Here is a 16296-nt window from a genome sequence, read left to right on the forward strand (position 1 = left end):
AACAAGAAGTGGGGTTCAACTAATTTGAAACGACATGTGCACTCTTATGTTCACTGCAGCATTATGTTCAATAGTCAGGACAGGGAAACAACCCAAGTGCCCGTCAATAGACAAATGGATGAAGATGTGCTACATACACACAATGGAATGTTACTCAGCTATAAACAAGAATGAACTCTTGTCATCTGTGACAACGTGGACGGACCTGGAGGGTATTGTGCTAAGCAAAGTCAGTAAGACAGAGAAAGACAAATGCCATATGATTCACTTAAATGTGGAATTTAAAAAGCAAAATAAATGAACAAGCTTGTAGACAGAGACAACAAAAATGGAGGGTCACCAGATTAAAGGGGGGTGAGGGTACACACAAAAGGTGAAAGAGATTAAGAAGTACGAATTGCCAGTTTTAAAAATAGTCATGGGGATGTAAAGTTCAGCGTAGGGACTACAGCCAATAAAACTGTAGAAACTACGTCTGCTGTGGTATGGGCACTCGCCTTAGCAGGACGGTCACTTCATAAGGTACATAAATGTCTAATAACTATGTTGTACACCTGAAACTAATATAATACTGTATGTCAACTGTAATTAAAAAATAAGGTTAATTGAAAAGTGTAGTTCACTGTGGCAGAGTTGGGGGATGGAGAAGACTCTGGAGACATAAAATCCGATGAGATGTCTCATTCTGGCTCTGGCCTGTCTTCCTGCGAGACCACAGATAGCCCAGTACCATGCGCCGCACGAGAACCTAATGAGGAAGGGCCACACTTCAGCCATTCCAAACTAAGGAAAACCCATTCGACTTTTAAGATAATCAAGAGAAAGAACCTGGAACCTTCCCTATTAATGGCTTCTATCTTTTGACCTTCACTGTCAGGAAATTCTTTTTGTTCTTATTTAACTATTCTTACTCAGGCTAAACCACATTTCCCTTTCTTTGCTCTCAAAACGGTCCCCTAAATATGCATTCAGATCGGAGAAAAGCAAAGAGTCATTTTAAGGGAACCACCGTATGAAGACAAGACTTGAAAAGCTCAATATCGAACATGCACGGCTCCCTCTGGTATGGCCAGGGAGGCCTCAGGTACAGGCTGACTGAGAGACAGACAAGATGTGGCCTCTCATTTTGACATGGGCTTTTCTAGTACATTTCTAATTGTATGAAACAATTTTGGATGACAAAGCAAAACACACTGTCTCTGGGCTGGATCAATGACCTGGGTTGATTTGTTGCTGAATGCTCACATCACCATTCCATTTGTCGTTAAGTGGAACTGAAAGATTTAAAGAGCCACACAATAATGTCCTAGGTGTCAGGGACCCGCCTGTGGATTTAGAGATGAGCCTTTCGAATATTAAATCCTAGTATGTGTACTCTTGACCTTCGTTCTTTTCCCCTTATGGGTAATATGGGATTTACACAGAGCAATCAGAGATTTGGAAGCACAGATTCTGCTCAGAAATCTCAAAGGGCTTTAGAAAAAGCATTAAATTTGGGGATCATGGCCATTTTGTTCTGTAACCCAGAGAAAGGAAATGTACCATCACAGGGGCCACGCCTACACCACTGCAGAAAATCATCTCTGGGGTTGACTGGTTACCAGCATTCTCCTGGTGGGAAGCAACTGTTAGTTGTTGATTCTGTTAGCTCAGTCTTGCCTGCTTTTGGAGATCTGAGGTGTAGCCTTTGATGCGTCTCCTACCCCAATGAGGATGGAAAAACTAGTCCTCCCACCTCTGCTGCTACTTAGGAATGTCTATAGGTCAGTCACCCTAGTGCTTATCTCCCTATGCCTCTCCATGGGAGATAAGCAGTCCCTGGAAACCTGAAACCCAAAACCCAACTCTCCTTCTTCTAAACCTTGTCAGGTAAACAGAGAGACATTGAAAGCCATTGCTTAGTCTAAGGCTTGCTACAAATATTCTGAAATTGTTCAACAACAACAACAAAAACTCTAAATGTACCCAAATGGAGGAATGATCAGCTAATAATGGTATATCCATTTCTATGCAGCCATTAACAAAGATGGCAATTTATAATAACTTGGAAAACGCTAGCGAAAGACAATGTTAAGCGGAAAAATAAAATGTATAGCATTATACCTACATAATGATCACAACCATGTAAGAAATATAAAATGAATATAAATATAAATATGATACACACTGAAATGAGAACAGTAGTTGAATTAGTATGCTGTGATTATGAACTATTTCCAATTTTCTGTTTCTTCTATTGCGTTTATAATGCCTTTATAATTTAACTCCTATTCAAAGTATTAACTTTTTAAACGGCAATTGGAACGTTCTGAAATCCAGTTCCAGGTACAAGGGAACACGAGATGAGGGTACTCAGATGTGACTCTCATCATGGAACAGCCCGGTCCTCCGCAGTGAATGAGCCTGTGGGTGTCATTTCAGCCAGCTGACAAACCGTAGCTTCTTCATGGCAAATGTGATGGATAAGGAGCACTGCCCTAAAAATCTGGTGGACATTTGAGAATGTCACGCAAATATAGTTACAAATGTTGGAGTTGAGCAACAGATTAGGAATTAATTTCTTTAAATCAAAGTTGGAAACTTCATCATTCTTTAGGGCTCTAAATAAACACTGTTTTTTTTTTCAAGAGTGAGCTGAGCAGGACCAGGGTCTATGATTCTAATTATTTCATGGACTTCTCTGACACGGCTGTGTTCTTAGTTTAGAGACAAACTGACTGATTTCCCCCGTGTCCGTTCCTCTAGATGTTCAGCAGAGACGGGGTAGGGGTTTACAGCTCTTAAGAGGGGAGACAGGGTCAAGAGATTGCTTCTCTGTCTCCATGTCTCTGAAAGCGTAAGTTGAAAATAATGAACTGTTTTCTAGACAACTAACCCAGTTTTAGCTGCAGCAAGAGTTATTTAGGTTACATTATAATTAACTTCTTCCAAGCATAAAGAATAGCTAATGGCAGTTGTGGAATTTCCTGTTCTAGAGATGTGCAACAATAGGTTAGATATACATCTGACCTTGAATGCCTAGGCGTGGTGTGCAAAGAAACAGAATGAACAAAAAAAGCAATCACACACATAAATACCAGGGTGTGTCCGACTCTTCTCTCACAGATTTTAACACATTTAAACTGAAAAAACAGTTTACCTTCTTGCCTGCCCCCCAGCTGAATCAGAGTGTGAACCACATCAGTCACAGAAGAAATTTAGAAAGTTGGCCCAAAGTCATTTACCTGTACCAGGAGTTCCAGCTTCCTGTCATCAAGAAGATGTACTTGACATCGACGGCCCTCCGTCATCTGAGAATAAAGAGAAATGATGGTCACTGAGGGTCTAGCAGCCTGACGAATGTACAGGGTCTTGTCTGCTGGACCCCCCACCAGGCACGCTCCTCTGGGTGAAACTTCCCCGGGCTTCGGTGCTACATAATGCCAACAAGCAGCAGGACGGGTTCGTTCATTCAAAAATATTTCTGAGCACTTTCTACGTGCCAGGTGCTACTCTGGGAGCTGGGTGTACAGCAGCACACAAGACAAGGTCCCTGCCCTCGCGAGCTTACATTCTTAAGGGGGAGTGTAACATAAAATAGCAAATACAAACATAACACAGTGTCAGTGGTGACAAATTTACTTATTCTTTAGTCATTCTTCCATTTGATAACTTTATCACCATGCATTAGGGACAGAGTTCAGTATCCAGTCTCTGCCATCTCTGAACTCGTCCCTCTTTAATGATCACCAGATGACCACCCCTCTGGCCACTGCTCTTGGTTTCTGTGTCACTCCTCCCCTCTCCTTGCTTACGACCCGAGTCCCACAGTGCTTTCACCTGTATGACAGAAGAACCCTGGAGATAAGCACTCACAGGGAAGCCTGACCCCTGCCCCTGTGCCTTTCACGACTAACACACCTGTGCAATGCAACAGAAAGAGCCCCCAGACAGCACCAGGAGGCCCAAGTTCAGCCCTGGCGCACATGTTGCTGGTTGCAGGACTTCAGACAAGCCTCTGCTCATCTCCACAGCCCAGTCTCACATAGAAAAATGAGTGGGCTGGGCCCAGTGGGTGCTGGTGAATATTTAATAACTGTCTTTCTGAATGGAAAAAAAAAAGCCTTAATTTGTAGCATTTGCTGGGGCCCTGGCATCAATCACCCTCAAAGGAAATCCCCTGAAGAGTGAGGCCTCTCTAAGACATCAGCAGGCCACCACTCTCACCGAGCACCGTCTCGCTGTGCCCCACACAGCCTCACCACATCCAAGTTCGAGCTGCTGTCACGACAACACTGACGGCATGTCCCACAGACACAACACACAGACGCAACCAACCTCAAGAGAGTGGATGGCAGTAAAGCACAGTAAGATAATTAGAAAGTGATTGATTTTGAGTACTTATTACCTTTATTTTTCATATAATTCATTTAATGCTATGTTTACATGATTTTAATAATGGCTATATTTTACAATTGGCAAGCAAAATTCCTGCAAATGTAACAATAACAACGAATGTTAACTGGCTCCAAAACTGCTCCCTGGACCAGAAGCCACATAGAGCTCCTTCTAGCCCTTGGATTCTTACTTGACTCTGTAGCCTTCCCTGAAGCCACCTTCTTTTTGCCCCAGCGACCCACCACTTCATGAAGATCCTGGCCTCACCTATTTGTACGTCCATCGGGACCAGGTCCCTCCTCCCCAGCACTTTCTCCACAAAACATGGGAAACACGGCCTCTTCTCTTCCTGTTCAACAGTGCTTTCTCTCAGCCCATCAGCCTGTCCAAACTGTCACACACGCCCATGAGAAAACTCTCAGTCCTTCTTCAAAACAAGCCAACCCACCATCTTCCATCAATTCAGACTTCCCTAGCAATGGAACCTGCTTGGAAGAGGCTAAAGCGATGGCCTCTTGAATCTGAGTTAGCATGGCTCAGCAGTCCCCAGCTCTGAGAAAAGCCATCAAGGAAAGTGTCACATACTTTCAAGCCCTCTAACAGAGGGTGAAATCGAGGAAAAATTGAGGGGAAGCTTAGGCCCAAAGGCTTCTACTTTGCACATGTAAGCGAAAGCAGGCGGCTGTGATGGGCCTTTATTCACTCTCTGAAGGCTTAACTTCAAGTGTTAATTGTCTTAGCCACAAACCAGGCTCAGATTCCATGAGAATCCATCAACCTTGCAAATAGTGGTCACCCAAGTTGAATGACTTACTTTAAAAATTCACCAGCTTCAAAAAATAAACAAGTGGGACTACACCAAACTAAAAAGCTTCTCAGAGCAAAGGAAATTGTCAACAAAGTGAAAGGGAAACCCACCAAATGAGAGAAAATATTTGCAAACCATGCTCCTGATAAGGGGTTAATATCCAAAATGCAGGAAAAAATCATACAACTCTATGGAAAAGACAAAAGAAAAAACAACAAAACAATGAACCAATCTGATTAAAAATAGAGGATCTGAACAGACATTTTTCCAACAAGGACATACGGAAGGCCCACAGGTACATAAAAAGGTGCTCAACACCAATGATCATCACGGAAAACAAATGAAAACCCTAAGGAGATATCCCCTCACAATTTCAGAATGGCTTGTATCAAAAACCCAGTGTTGGTGAGGACGTGGAGAAAAGGGAGCACTTGTGCAATGCTGGTGGGATTTAAATTGGTGCAGCCCCCATAGAAAACAGTGTGGAAGTTCCTAAAAAAATTTAAAATAAAAACAAAAAAAAACTCCACCATATCATGCAGCAATTCCATTTGTGAGTATTTATCTGAAGATGAAAGCACTAATTAGAGAAGATCTATGCACACCTACATTCACTGCAGCATTATTTACAATTCAATGTCAAGATATAAAGCAATGGGTGAATGGATAAAGAAAATGTGGTATATATACAATGGAATATTATTCAGCCATAAAAAGAAAAATTCTGCCATTTGGGACAACATGGATGGACCTTCAAAGCATTATGCTAAGTGGAATAGGTCAGACAGTGAAAGACAAATGCCATGTGATCTCAGCTATATGTGGAATCTGAAAAAAACAAATGAACTCATGTGCAGAGAATGGACTGGTAGGTGCCAATGGTGAGGTCGAGGAGGTAGGGGAAATGGGTAAAGGTTGTCAAAAGGTACAAACTTCCAGTTATAAAATAAGGAAGTCCTGGGAATGTGATGTGTAGCATAGTGACTGCAGTTAATAATACTCTACTGTATATCTGGAAGCTGCTGAGAGATTAGCTCTCAAGAGTTTTCATGATAAGAAAAACAATTTGTAACTATGTGTGGTGCCGGATGTTCACTAGACTTATCATGGTGATCAACTCGCAATCTATAGGAAGACCAACTCATTACGTTGTACACATGAAACTAATACAATGTTATAAGTCACGTACATCTCAGTTTAAAAAAGAAGAAAACAAATTCAAAGTCAATAAATGACTTTACTGCGGGGGAGAAAGCCCATCAGCTTCATTTTAATCATTCCCCTATTCAAATTCAATGAAAGATACTAAAATGTTAAATTAGACTAAAGTATGTACCTCACCCCAGAGAGTATAAACGAGTCTTTCATCAAAACAGTACACTGAAAGTGTCAACAGGGCCGTTTACAGCAATGGCACAGGCACCTTGAGTAAACTCTAGATAGTCAGCAATTCAGTCCTGATTGTAGAAAGAACCTGATTCTAATCAAGTAAACGTTCTAGGAAGGCAAGGGCTATGACCGTCCAGCATTTCATTTTAAAACGCCTGAGAAAATTCTCTGATCAGTGGGGATGGCAGAATTTTAATAAAGGAATTCTGTTTGTCCTTTGCATCTTTAAAACCCAAAGTTTTGAGCTTCACTGTACTGTAAAAGGTCAAGGATATAAACACGTTCTTGAGTTCCTTATTCATATTCTAATACATTTTATAAAAACAAAGGAATATTGGTATCTGAAAAACATTACTGTATCAAATAAACTTTAATCACAGGAATAAGAGGTAGTATGTCATTTTCTCAAAATATTTCAATAGATGCCAAGTGTGGCGTGACACTGTGTTTGCACCCGTGTCTAAAAGTTTTCTCTGAGATTACTGAAATATAAAATTCTCATTACATTACTCTCACTTCCTCTGCTCACCACTTTAAGGAAGCAACATGCATTGAGACTATAATATCCACCCAAGGTGTATCAAGTTCACTCGTCTCTTCAGCAAAGCCCGAAGCTAAGTCCTGGGGAATTTCTAAGCATGCTCCCTATTTGAATTGGGAGTTTATAAGCTGCCTCCCTTTTGGAAGGCAGTATGTTTCTTTAAAGAGTCAGGCCAGAAACGTGAGTCTAAACAGAAACTCAACTCTGAATCATCATATGGTTGAAAGTATGACTTTCTTTTAACAGCACTGCTGTAGTTTTTCCTCAAAAGAAGGACCCGTTTGTTTTCTCATCCTGAAGTAGATGGGAGTATCCTGTTATCAGTTCAGAAAAGGTTTACCATTCTGGGTGTGTGCGGAGAGCGCAGGGACATCTGTAGCTTTGTCTGGCTTCCAGGCATTCTGAAATTTCCTTTGGAATACTAACAACTGTAAAGTAATATTGCTCTCCTTGTTTTCCTTTTCAGCTGCTCAGGCACAATCAGAGCACTGGCATCGCCCTCCAAGGAAAGTCTGTCGGAGAACAAGGCTTCTCGTTGATGCCAGCCGGCTGGCTACCACTCCACCCATAAATCGTCTGGCTACCACAAAATTCTATACCAAGCAGAGGCCTGCCAAGTGCGCTGTAATTCCAAAGAATGTACGGAAAAGTGTTGTTTTGAAGGTAAAGGTGTCTACCCCATTTACCTAACTTTTCTGTTAAGATACACAATAAATTGCAAAGACGATGTAAAACGCAGACTTACGATGCTGGCTTAAGCGAGCACAGCGGAATGTGAAATGACATGTGAACTGAAAAGTCAGCTAATAAAGCTGTGCAGGGGAACAGGAATTAGGTGGCACAGATAAAACAGCTGATGTGCTAGGGTAGTAAGCTTACGGGTAGTTCCCCCCACTCCACCCAAATATCACACAAAATGTTGTTGGGGGGGTTGGTTAGAATAATAAAGAAAAATTATCTAGAAAAATGAATGAGAGTGTGTGAGGTCAGCCACAGGAAATGGTGCCTGAGAAGCTTCTTTTTCAGCAAATTCGTTTTAGATGGCCTGTGTTGTTAACACATTAAATCAAATTAATTAAGTTACAAATGAGAATTACAATAGTCACATAGGTCAGAAATCTGAAGATTGGAAGTCTGACACATTCTCTCCCTGCAGGCAGAATTAATAGGATGCCAATTGTGACCACAGTGGTTCAGTAACACAGAATCTCAAAGGGGGAATTACAACTAGTCCGTCTGAGGGCGTCTGCCTACAGCAGCTCGACCTGTTCCTGATGGGGGAAGGCACCGCTGTCCAAATGTGGAAGGGGAGTCACCCCACTCAGGGCATCACTAAACAAGAAACAACGAACTAGCAGTGACAACCCCCCAAATGGCGATTTGGAGTTGCTTTATATAAAAAACTCAGCATGTGAAAATATGCTTTAAGAATATTTTCTCTTCATATTCAAAATTAAGTACCAGTATATACTTCTTATTATCACTTTTTTCTGATATCACCTCCTCCCCTTTCTGCCACTTCTTGGATGTCTTCTCTCCTCTTTCCCCCTGCCTATCAACGTGCACACTATGGGAGACACACAGAGGGGAAGTGCTCGGAAGAAACAACCCTAGTTCCACTGTTGAATGTTTTTGTAGAAATCTAATGCAATTGTGGGAATGACTTATCGGGTAACAGATTCTGAAAAAAATATGTGGTTTATAAAAACAAAAGCTAAAATTATTCAATTAGCACATTATATTTCCTAATAATTTCATTATAATTCCTAAAGCTAATTTGTACTGAAATTGTTATCACTAGGGTGCAGGGGAGTGGGGGGAGGAGGGCTGGGCAGGGGGAGCAGAGCTGCTGAGAGGAATGTTCCCAGCCTTGCAGAAGCACTTTCCCCCCAGTTACCACATGCCTCCTTGTTTGTGTCCCTGTGCACAGTAAGTTACCAAGCTGTGACTCATATTCATTTTAGAGACAATACCTTTATAAGACAATAACAGAGAAATAGTAAAGATGAAGTAGAATTATATAAAAAGAAGAATTAACATTTCCCAATCATACTTTGCTTGGGAAAATTATCCATGTTCCCCCAAACAACCTGAAGTTTTATTTCATTATTATTTATTTTTAGAGAGAAGTGAAGGGAGGGAGAAAGAGAGGGAGAGAAACATCAATGCCAGAGAGCGACATGGATCAGCTGCCTCTCACATGCACCTTGACTGGGGACTGAATCCCCAACCCAGGCATGGGCTCTGGCCACTGGAATCAAATTAAGACCCTTTGTTCTGCAGGACCACTCCCACCCATCTAAGCCACACCAGTTAGGGCTGAAATCCTTTCTTTTAAAATTTTATCATCAAATAGAAAATTCGCATTTCAAAAGCATGCCAGTCAAGGCCCAAACATGGAGAGGTAAGTCTTCCAGCATGCCCTCCCCCATCACGGCCCTAAGACATGGGACTGAACGTCAGAAGAATCCGGATGTCCTACGGCAGCACCTCGCAATCGCCCCTTGACCCAGGCCACTTGGAGGCTCAGAAGGAAATTCCAGAGACATGACTACAACTTCCCAGTAGAACTCGTTGTGGGAGCTTCTGCCCCCAGGGTCACCTCAACACGTCCCTGCCCGCTCCACTTCAGCTTCTGCCTCAGAAAAATGAGGACCCAACAGCCCATGTAGTACCAGAAAGTCACAAGATCACAAAATCTCAGTAATCCTAAAGCTGTCACACCCAGGAGGTGAATGAATGTCATACATTCACAGTGGCCTTCAGAAACTCAACCCCACAGCAAATACACATATAGAAAGACTTCAGGCAAATTAAAATTTGTTAAAAATACTTATCCATTTACTGCTCACTTTCACCCATACCATGGAAATACCAGATATAATAGTAGTTATTATAAAGTAATATCATATTATAATATAAAAGCAATACATGGGGGGGGGTCTCAGCTCATAACCTTTGAAGGTACAGTGTCCATTTTCATTTTAATTTTTCCCTCTCTGATTCATCTCAAGCTTACCTTTTTTTGTGTGTTTGAGTGACATCATATTAAAATCAGATAATGGAAAAAAAGAACACACAAGGTGCTAGACACCAGAAATCTGAGTCAGAGAGAATGACGTTGTCCCCACTTTGCTCCATGACCTCTGGCAAATTATCTTACCTTTGTCTCTCCCATGAGTCCCCTGGATTCTAAAAAAGGACACACCCAGGCCTGTCCTTGAGACTCTTTGCTCCTCAGTACAGTTGTAGCTTATAAAACCCAGATGAAAGTGATTAAGTGAATCACTCTGTTAGAAACAAATTTACATGCCAATGTACTGTAATATAAAAATTGAAATAGCCTCAAATTCTTCAAAGCTCATCCCTCTCCTAGTCTGCATTTGATGAGATCATAAGTGGGGCCAGGGTTTGACTGGAGGATCTCTGTAAAGTGTATCTTTGTGCTGCTGTCATACTCAGATCCCTCTCTCCCTCCGTCCCTCCCTCGCTTCAGCAAAAGGAAGTAGGACTTAGGAACTGGGTAGGGCTGCTGTGTCTGGGGTAGACAGTTTGAGTCCCCAGTGCTGCTGCCCTGAAGAACACTGCTGTGTGTGGTCCTGTGGGACAATCCATTTCAGCCCTCTCCAGATGGTACCACAGGGCAGAGGATCAGAAAGCACTAATTGGCAGTCTCTTGGCCTAAAGTTTAGAAGGCAAGGAATGGACCCAGACAGGTAAGAGGTGAGAACATCCAGGAGCTCCATCAGTGGTCTTCTGTGATCCCAAGGAAGAGAAACTCCAGCCCAAAGCTAAGCTGTGGCATGTGGGAAGGAAGAGTACTCTTCACGTTCCAATAGGACATTGCACAATATTTGAGGACAAACTGTTGACATGGAGGTTGGACAGGTGAGTCTCAGACATGGAAAGCCAAAGTCCTTCCTGCATTTCACCCCAGGTCCAGAGTGTTACCAACAATCCCCCTCTTCAGTCTGGAAGACAACCCTCCAACGAAATGGATGGGAGAAAATGGACACTGGGAGACGAGAATGCATGGGCTCTGGAGTTAGGTTGCGTATCACGGCCACCACCCTGGTGAGCACACAGCAGGAAGCTCACTTCAGCTGAGTTAACTAAGGTGCTATTAAGGATCCACGAAGGTTCCAGCGCTCTCTGCATTACACTCTAGCCAACTGGACACTGAAAGAACAGTAACCAGACTGTCACACTTGGGTTCTGCAGCTGCTAGAGTAGCTTCTGAAGACAGGATTTTCTTTACCTCCATTTTAGTATATTATTAAACTCTCTTGTTAACACATTCACACACATCTGCAGGCTTTTGCTTTCTACCCAGGCTTTCTACAATGTTGGTTCTGTGACAGAGGCAATTGGAGTCTCTGAAGATATAGAGACTTAATCCCACTCCACATGGAATGTATTCTTCTTCTTCTTGGAGAGGCTTCAGAAAAGGGAAGAGTACGTACTCCTTCCAAGGGAAAGGAAGGTGGGAATTTCCATCAGAGAGTGAGTCCTGAGTAATCCGGAAGGAGGTGGACAGGTAACAGCAGGTGAGACTGGGTAGAGATCGGAATACTGAGCACATCTCAATGGAAGGCCTCGAGGATCCAAGGCTCTGGGAGCAGATTCCTGATGTTGTTGTAAAGCATCTCTCCCTCATTATGCACTGTACCACCATTTGTGAAATATGGATATCTCAGTGCTGGGTAACAAGTCCTCTGAGACCTGGCCTCACCTAACCTTATCTCCTTTTTTTCAAATGCTCTCCTTCCCTGTCCCCTCACTCCCAAGGGCTAGCCATGCAGGACCTCTGAATTCTTTCCTCCAAGGGCCACCCTCTCCCATGCCTCTGGGCCTGGTCCACACTTCTTCTCCACTCACGTCCTCAAAAGACCATCTCTGCATGTCTCCTCTATGCCGCATGCTGAGCCAGGTGCTGGAGACACGGTGGTGACCAAAGAAATCAGTCCCACAGAGATGGGGGTCAGGCTCTGGGCTCTGGTCAGGCTCTGGGGGTCAGGTCTGTTTTGTCTGGTCTGTTTTGTCCTCGAATCACCAGGGAGGAGCACTGTGTGACCCTCCACAAGTCACCACATCCCCTTGTGCCTCAATCCCTAGTCTAGGAAATGGAGACCACCCTAGCACCAACCTCGAGGGGCAGCTGTGAGGAATAACTAGACTAGTGCAGGTAAAGAGTATGTAACTCTGCTTGGCATGCAGTGGGCTCTCAGTCTGTATCCCCTTCAGAGGTCCCTACTCTAGGCAGGGACTGCAAGGTGCTTCTGGGCAGTAGTGTCAGAAAGTGTACTCGTCCCAGACAGTGTACCCCCAGGACCCCCCTCCCCCGCCATGCACACTCCATCAGGATGGCTGGGTGAGGCTACAGCTTCCTGTCTACTCACACCAGATTTTCTGCTACCGTGGAAGGGCAGGTAAGGAGGCTGGTCAGGACAGGGTTCCTCTGGGTGGCTGTTCCTAGTGCTGGGCAAGCACCAGGTTTCCACACAACAGAACTCCATGGGACTCTAACCAATAGGTAGAGGGGACACTTCATCCACAAGGGCTCTGGGAGGCCCAGTCCTTCACCTCAGAGTCATCCTGGGTGGGCTGGCACTCACCCGGAGAGCCAACATAAGGCATGCCGAAGCTGGCTTAAGACTGGAGGTTTAAGGAAGTCAGCACATGGCATGCGGGACACCACCAGCGAGGACAACGAGAACTGCCAGGCCACAGACTGCAATGTTAACAAAGGAGAAGAAAGGCCTCTTGCTAACATGAAGGCCTCGCCTGCTTCCCTTGGCAGGTTCCAGGGGTTATTCTAACACACACACTGTTCACAACACAGGTATCCATGCAGACATCCCTTAAAGGTAGCCGAGTGAGGTATAAACCCCGAAGAAACAAAACATGCAAAGAAGCAACAAGAACCGGTAAGAACCTACACAGCCTTCCAACACCCACGGCCCTCCGCGCAGTGAGGACAGATGAGAGTGACACTTGGGCTGCGACGCACATAGCTGTGGCTTCAGCATCTTAGGGACAGGCTGTTTTGGGTGGAACGAAGAGTTTTTTTCCAAAGGAAAAGGCAAATGTCTACTCTTTTGGGGGTTTTGGTGGCTGCACTTGGACTTTTAGAGAAGAGATAGAGTCCCAATGTACAATTCAGATGCGGACCACACACTCAAGGAAAACAATCTGTAAAATTCCAGAAACTCTACGGATATAAAAAATTTCATTTGCATGAGATGAAGATCTTAAAAGTAAAAATTTGATAACACGGTAAAAATAAAACTCAGTGAAAAAGTGAAGGTTGAGACTCCCGATGAACACAAAGCACCCGCGCGGAGCGCTCCCAGAGGAGACCAGATTTCAGCAGCGCGAGTGCGTGTGTCAAGGGCAGAGCGCGCTACTCCTGTCATGCCCATAGATGAGGGGCGGCGTAAATTCAGAGGGACAGGAGTAAAAAACCAAAGCTGAAATGTAAAACAAGGAAAGTCTCGGGACAATGAAAGACCCTTTAAAGATACGTTGAAAGCAAAACGATCAAGGAAAGGAATGTTTTCATTGTTCAGAACCAATGGATTTTTTTGTTAAAAGATGAACCGCTGAACTACTCATACTCGGTTCCTGGTTTGTTTCAATATTCTCAACCAAGACAGGAAATGGTAGGCCTAACCACTACAGAATATAAACCAACTGCCCCTTTTCCCCCAAATAAATTCCAGGTGGTTCATAAAGTTATATATTAAAAATACACAGGCAATTATTTATTAGACCTTTCTAAGCATAAAAGCAATGAATGAGCCAAAAAAAGAAAAAAGTAAAGATGTAACTACATTACAAATATAATTTTTTAAATTTCTACTCCACAAAGCACTGTAAACAAAAAGGAAAAAACAAATGTAAATTTGGGAGGAGGACAACAACTATGAGGGGTTAATATGTTAAAAATAAAATTATGTTATTAGTAGATAATTAGAAATTAATTGGAAGCCCCTACAGGAAATAAAACTAAAATACAAATTACTTTCATATTCTTTGACCCAGTAATTTCTCTTCTAGAGAAGAGATCTCTCTAGCAATCAAGAGAGTAATCTAGTAATCTGTCCTAATGAACTAGGGAAACTGGGGTTAAAGATTATACATAATAATGGCCATTATAGTGTGTGTTCATTCAGGAAGTGTTTACGATACATTAATTATGCACCAGACATCTTACTAGAAATATAGTGATGGACCCAATTTTGTTCCCATACTTAAGGGGCTTCCGTGTCCAGTAGATAAACTACCCAAATTAACAGGTGAATGCAGGGCAATTCATGTGACAACAGGGTGGGTGTAAGATGCCATGGGGCAGGGGTTAGGGGGACCCTAACTCATGCCTGGGGAATTGGTCACTCAGGTGAGGAAGCAGTATCTGCAGAACAGGGCATCTGGCAGAGGCGACCTGGTGTAAGAAGGCCTGGAATGAGAAGGAACATGGCACGTTCTGGAAACATGAGCCAGAGCAGAGTGGTGGGTGGGGGAGAAGCAGCAAGGAGTACAACTGGAGAGCCCTATCTTCACTAACAAGAAGGAGAAGTGATCATACATCCGATGGTCTGAGGACGGCTAAGTCACTGATGAAATAGTAAGCAGCCAGTGAACATTGTTTTCAAAAGCACTTAATCCTAACTGATGCAGAAAGGGGAGTCTGGAAAGAGGGCTCAGTGACTACAAGGATAAGCAAGCACTTGGGAAACTGCAAAGAACTACTAAAACATAAGCTGTCTTTCTCAATATGCGTATTACCAGGCACCCCCCACCCCCTGATGATTCGTGACCAGACACAGTGTGCTGATCAGACTTACAGTTGACAAAGAGGCTTAGGTGGTGGCTTCAATTTTTTTCAATTGGGATCATACTGTTTACAGTTTTATGCCCTACCCTTAGCTCACAGGCTAGAAGCACAGCATTGTGAATAATGAAATTAAGAGGTCTCTACTCTACAATGGTTGAACTATTTCTGGAAATCTGTGTTCAATTCTGGGTACCCGATTTCACGTAGGCAATGAAAGAAACTGGAGCCAGGCCAAAGAAGAGTGACCAGACTGGGGAAAGCTGTGGAAGCTGTGTCTTCTTGGGACAATGGGAAAATGGCCAGTGAGCCTAAATAGCAGATCCAGGGTAGAGTGCCCTATAATCTATTGTTCACGCCAACACATTTTCTTGAGTGAAAAGGGAGCCATTATTGATTCCATGGAGATAACAGGTAAAAACTGGACTGTCTTGGTCATGTCTGGATGTGCAGACTTGCCAATTTGATGACTTAATGCTAATTTGATGATTCAATGTGATAATTTAATGGCAAGGGAGAAGAACATTGTTTTGGTGGGCAGAAATGGGATCAATGAGCGGAAGTTCCAGAAGACTCAGCTGGACTCAACAGAGGGAGAACTGTCCAATGAGCATCCTTGTTCAAAATGGAATGGGATGTGCCATCACCACTGCAGGTGACCCGGACAGGGACAGACACACTCTAAGCCTTAGACAAATGTGCACACCTACAGACATGAATTCCAAGAAAATACATTCATTCTAATAACTCATACATTTACTTAAAATGCTTCTTATTACAATATTACACATAGCTTTGTAAAACAAATACTCATATCATCCATTTACTATTTCAGAAGACTTTTTAAAAAAAATCACACTACAGACCAGTAGACACAAACATTTTTCCACCTTTTTTCCCTACCAATTTCCTTTGTATAAACAGGCAATCAAATGTCCTCTATTTAAAATGCAATGTTGTGTGTGTGAAATGGTTATGTGTACCTGCTGCTGGTTTAGTATTCATTATTTGATAACAAGAACCTCAATAACATTTTCTTGGTAACGTGAATTTGCCTATTTGGCTCCAGTATTTAATTCAATGTTTGCTTATGTAGTGATCAGCAGAATGAAACAACACTATGTACAACTACATGTCTTAGGAAGCAAGAAGTAATCACATTTTTATTGATGTAAATATTTTGTTGATGTTAAAATGATATACATGTGTGATTAAAACATAATGACATGACTGTGATAATAGGCACTCTGTAAATATTTTACATGAATTAATAAATATAAAACCAAGTAACATATATTCTTACATATAACTTCAAGGGTGATTCCAAAATCCAGGTACTATACAATT

At 42.8% G+C, this 16296-nt stretch overlaps 1 protein-coding gene across 4 annotated transcripts in view; it reads right to left on the reverse strand.

Moving 5' to 3' along the window:
* Nucleotides 1–16296, reverse strand: part of FRMD4A (FERM domain containing 4A) — a 582202-nt gene that overhangs the window by 183207 nt on the left and 382699 nt on the right. For all 4 annotated transcript variants that reach the window (XM_045857669.1, XM_045857670.1, XM_045857668.1 and 1 more), the window contains exon 2: nucleotides 3225–3290. In XM_045857669.1, the coding sequence (XP_045713625.1) occupies nucleotides 3225–3290 (66 nt within the window). The remainder of the gene's footprint in view (nucleotides 1–3224; nucleotides 3291–16296) is intronic.

Source organism: Phyllostomus hastatus, unplaced genomic scaffold (genome assembly GCF_019186645.2).
Source record: "Phyllostomus hastatus isolate PE091 unplaced genomic scaffold, TTU_PhHast_1.1 phas_scaffold_1674, whole genome shotgun sequence".
Lineage (NCBI taxonomy): Eukaryota > Metazoa > Chordata > Mammalia > Chiroptera > Phyllostomidae > Phyllostomus > Phyllostomus hastatus.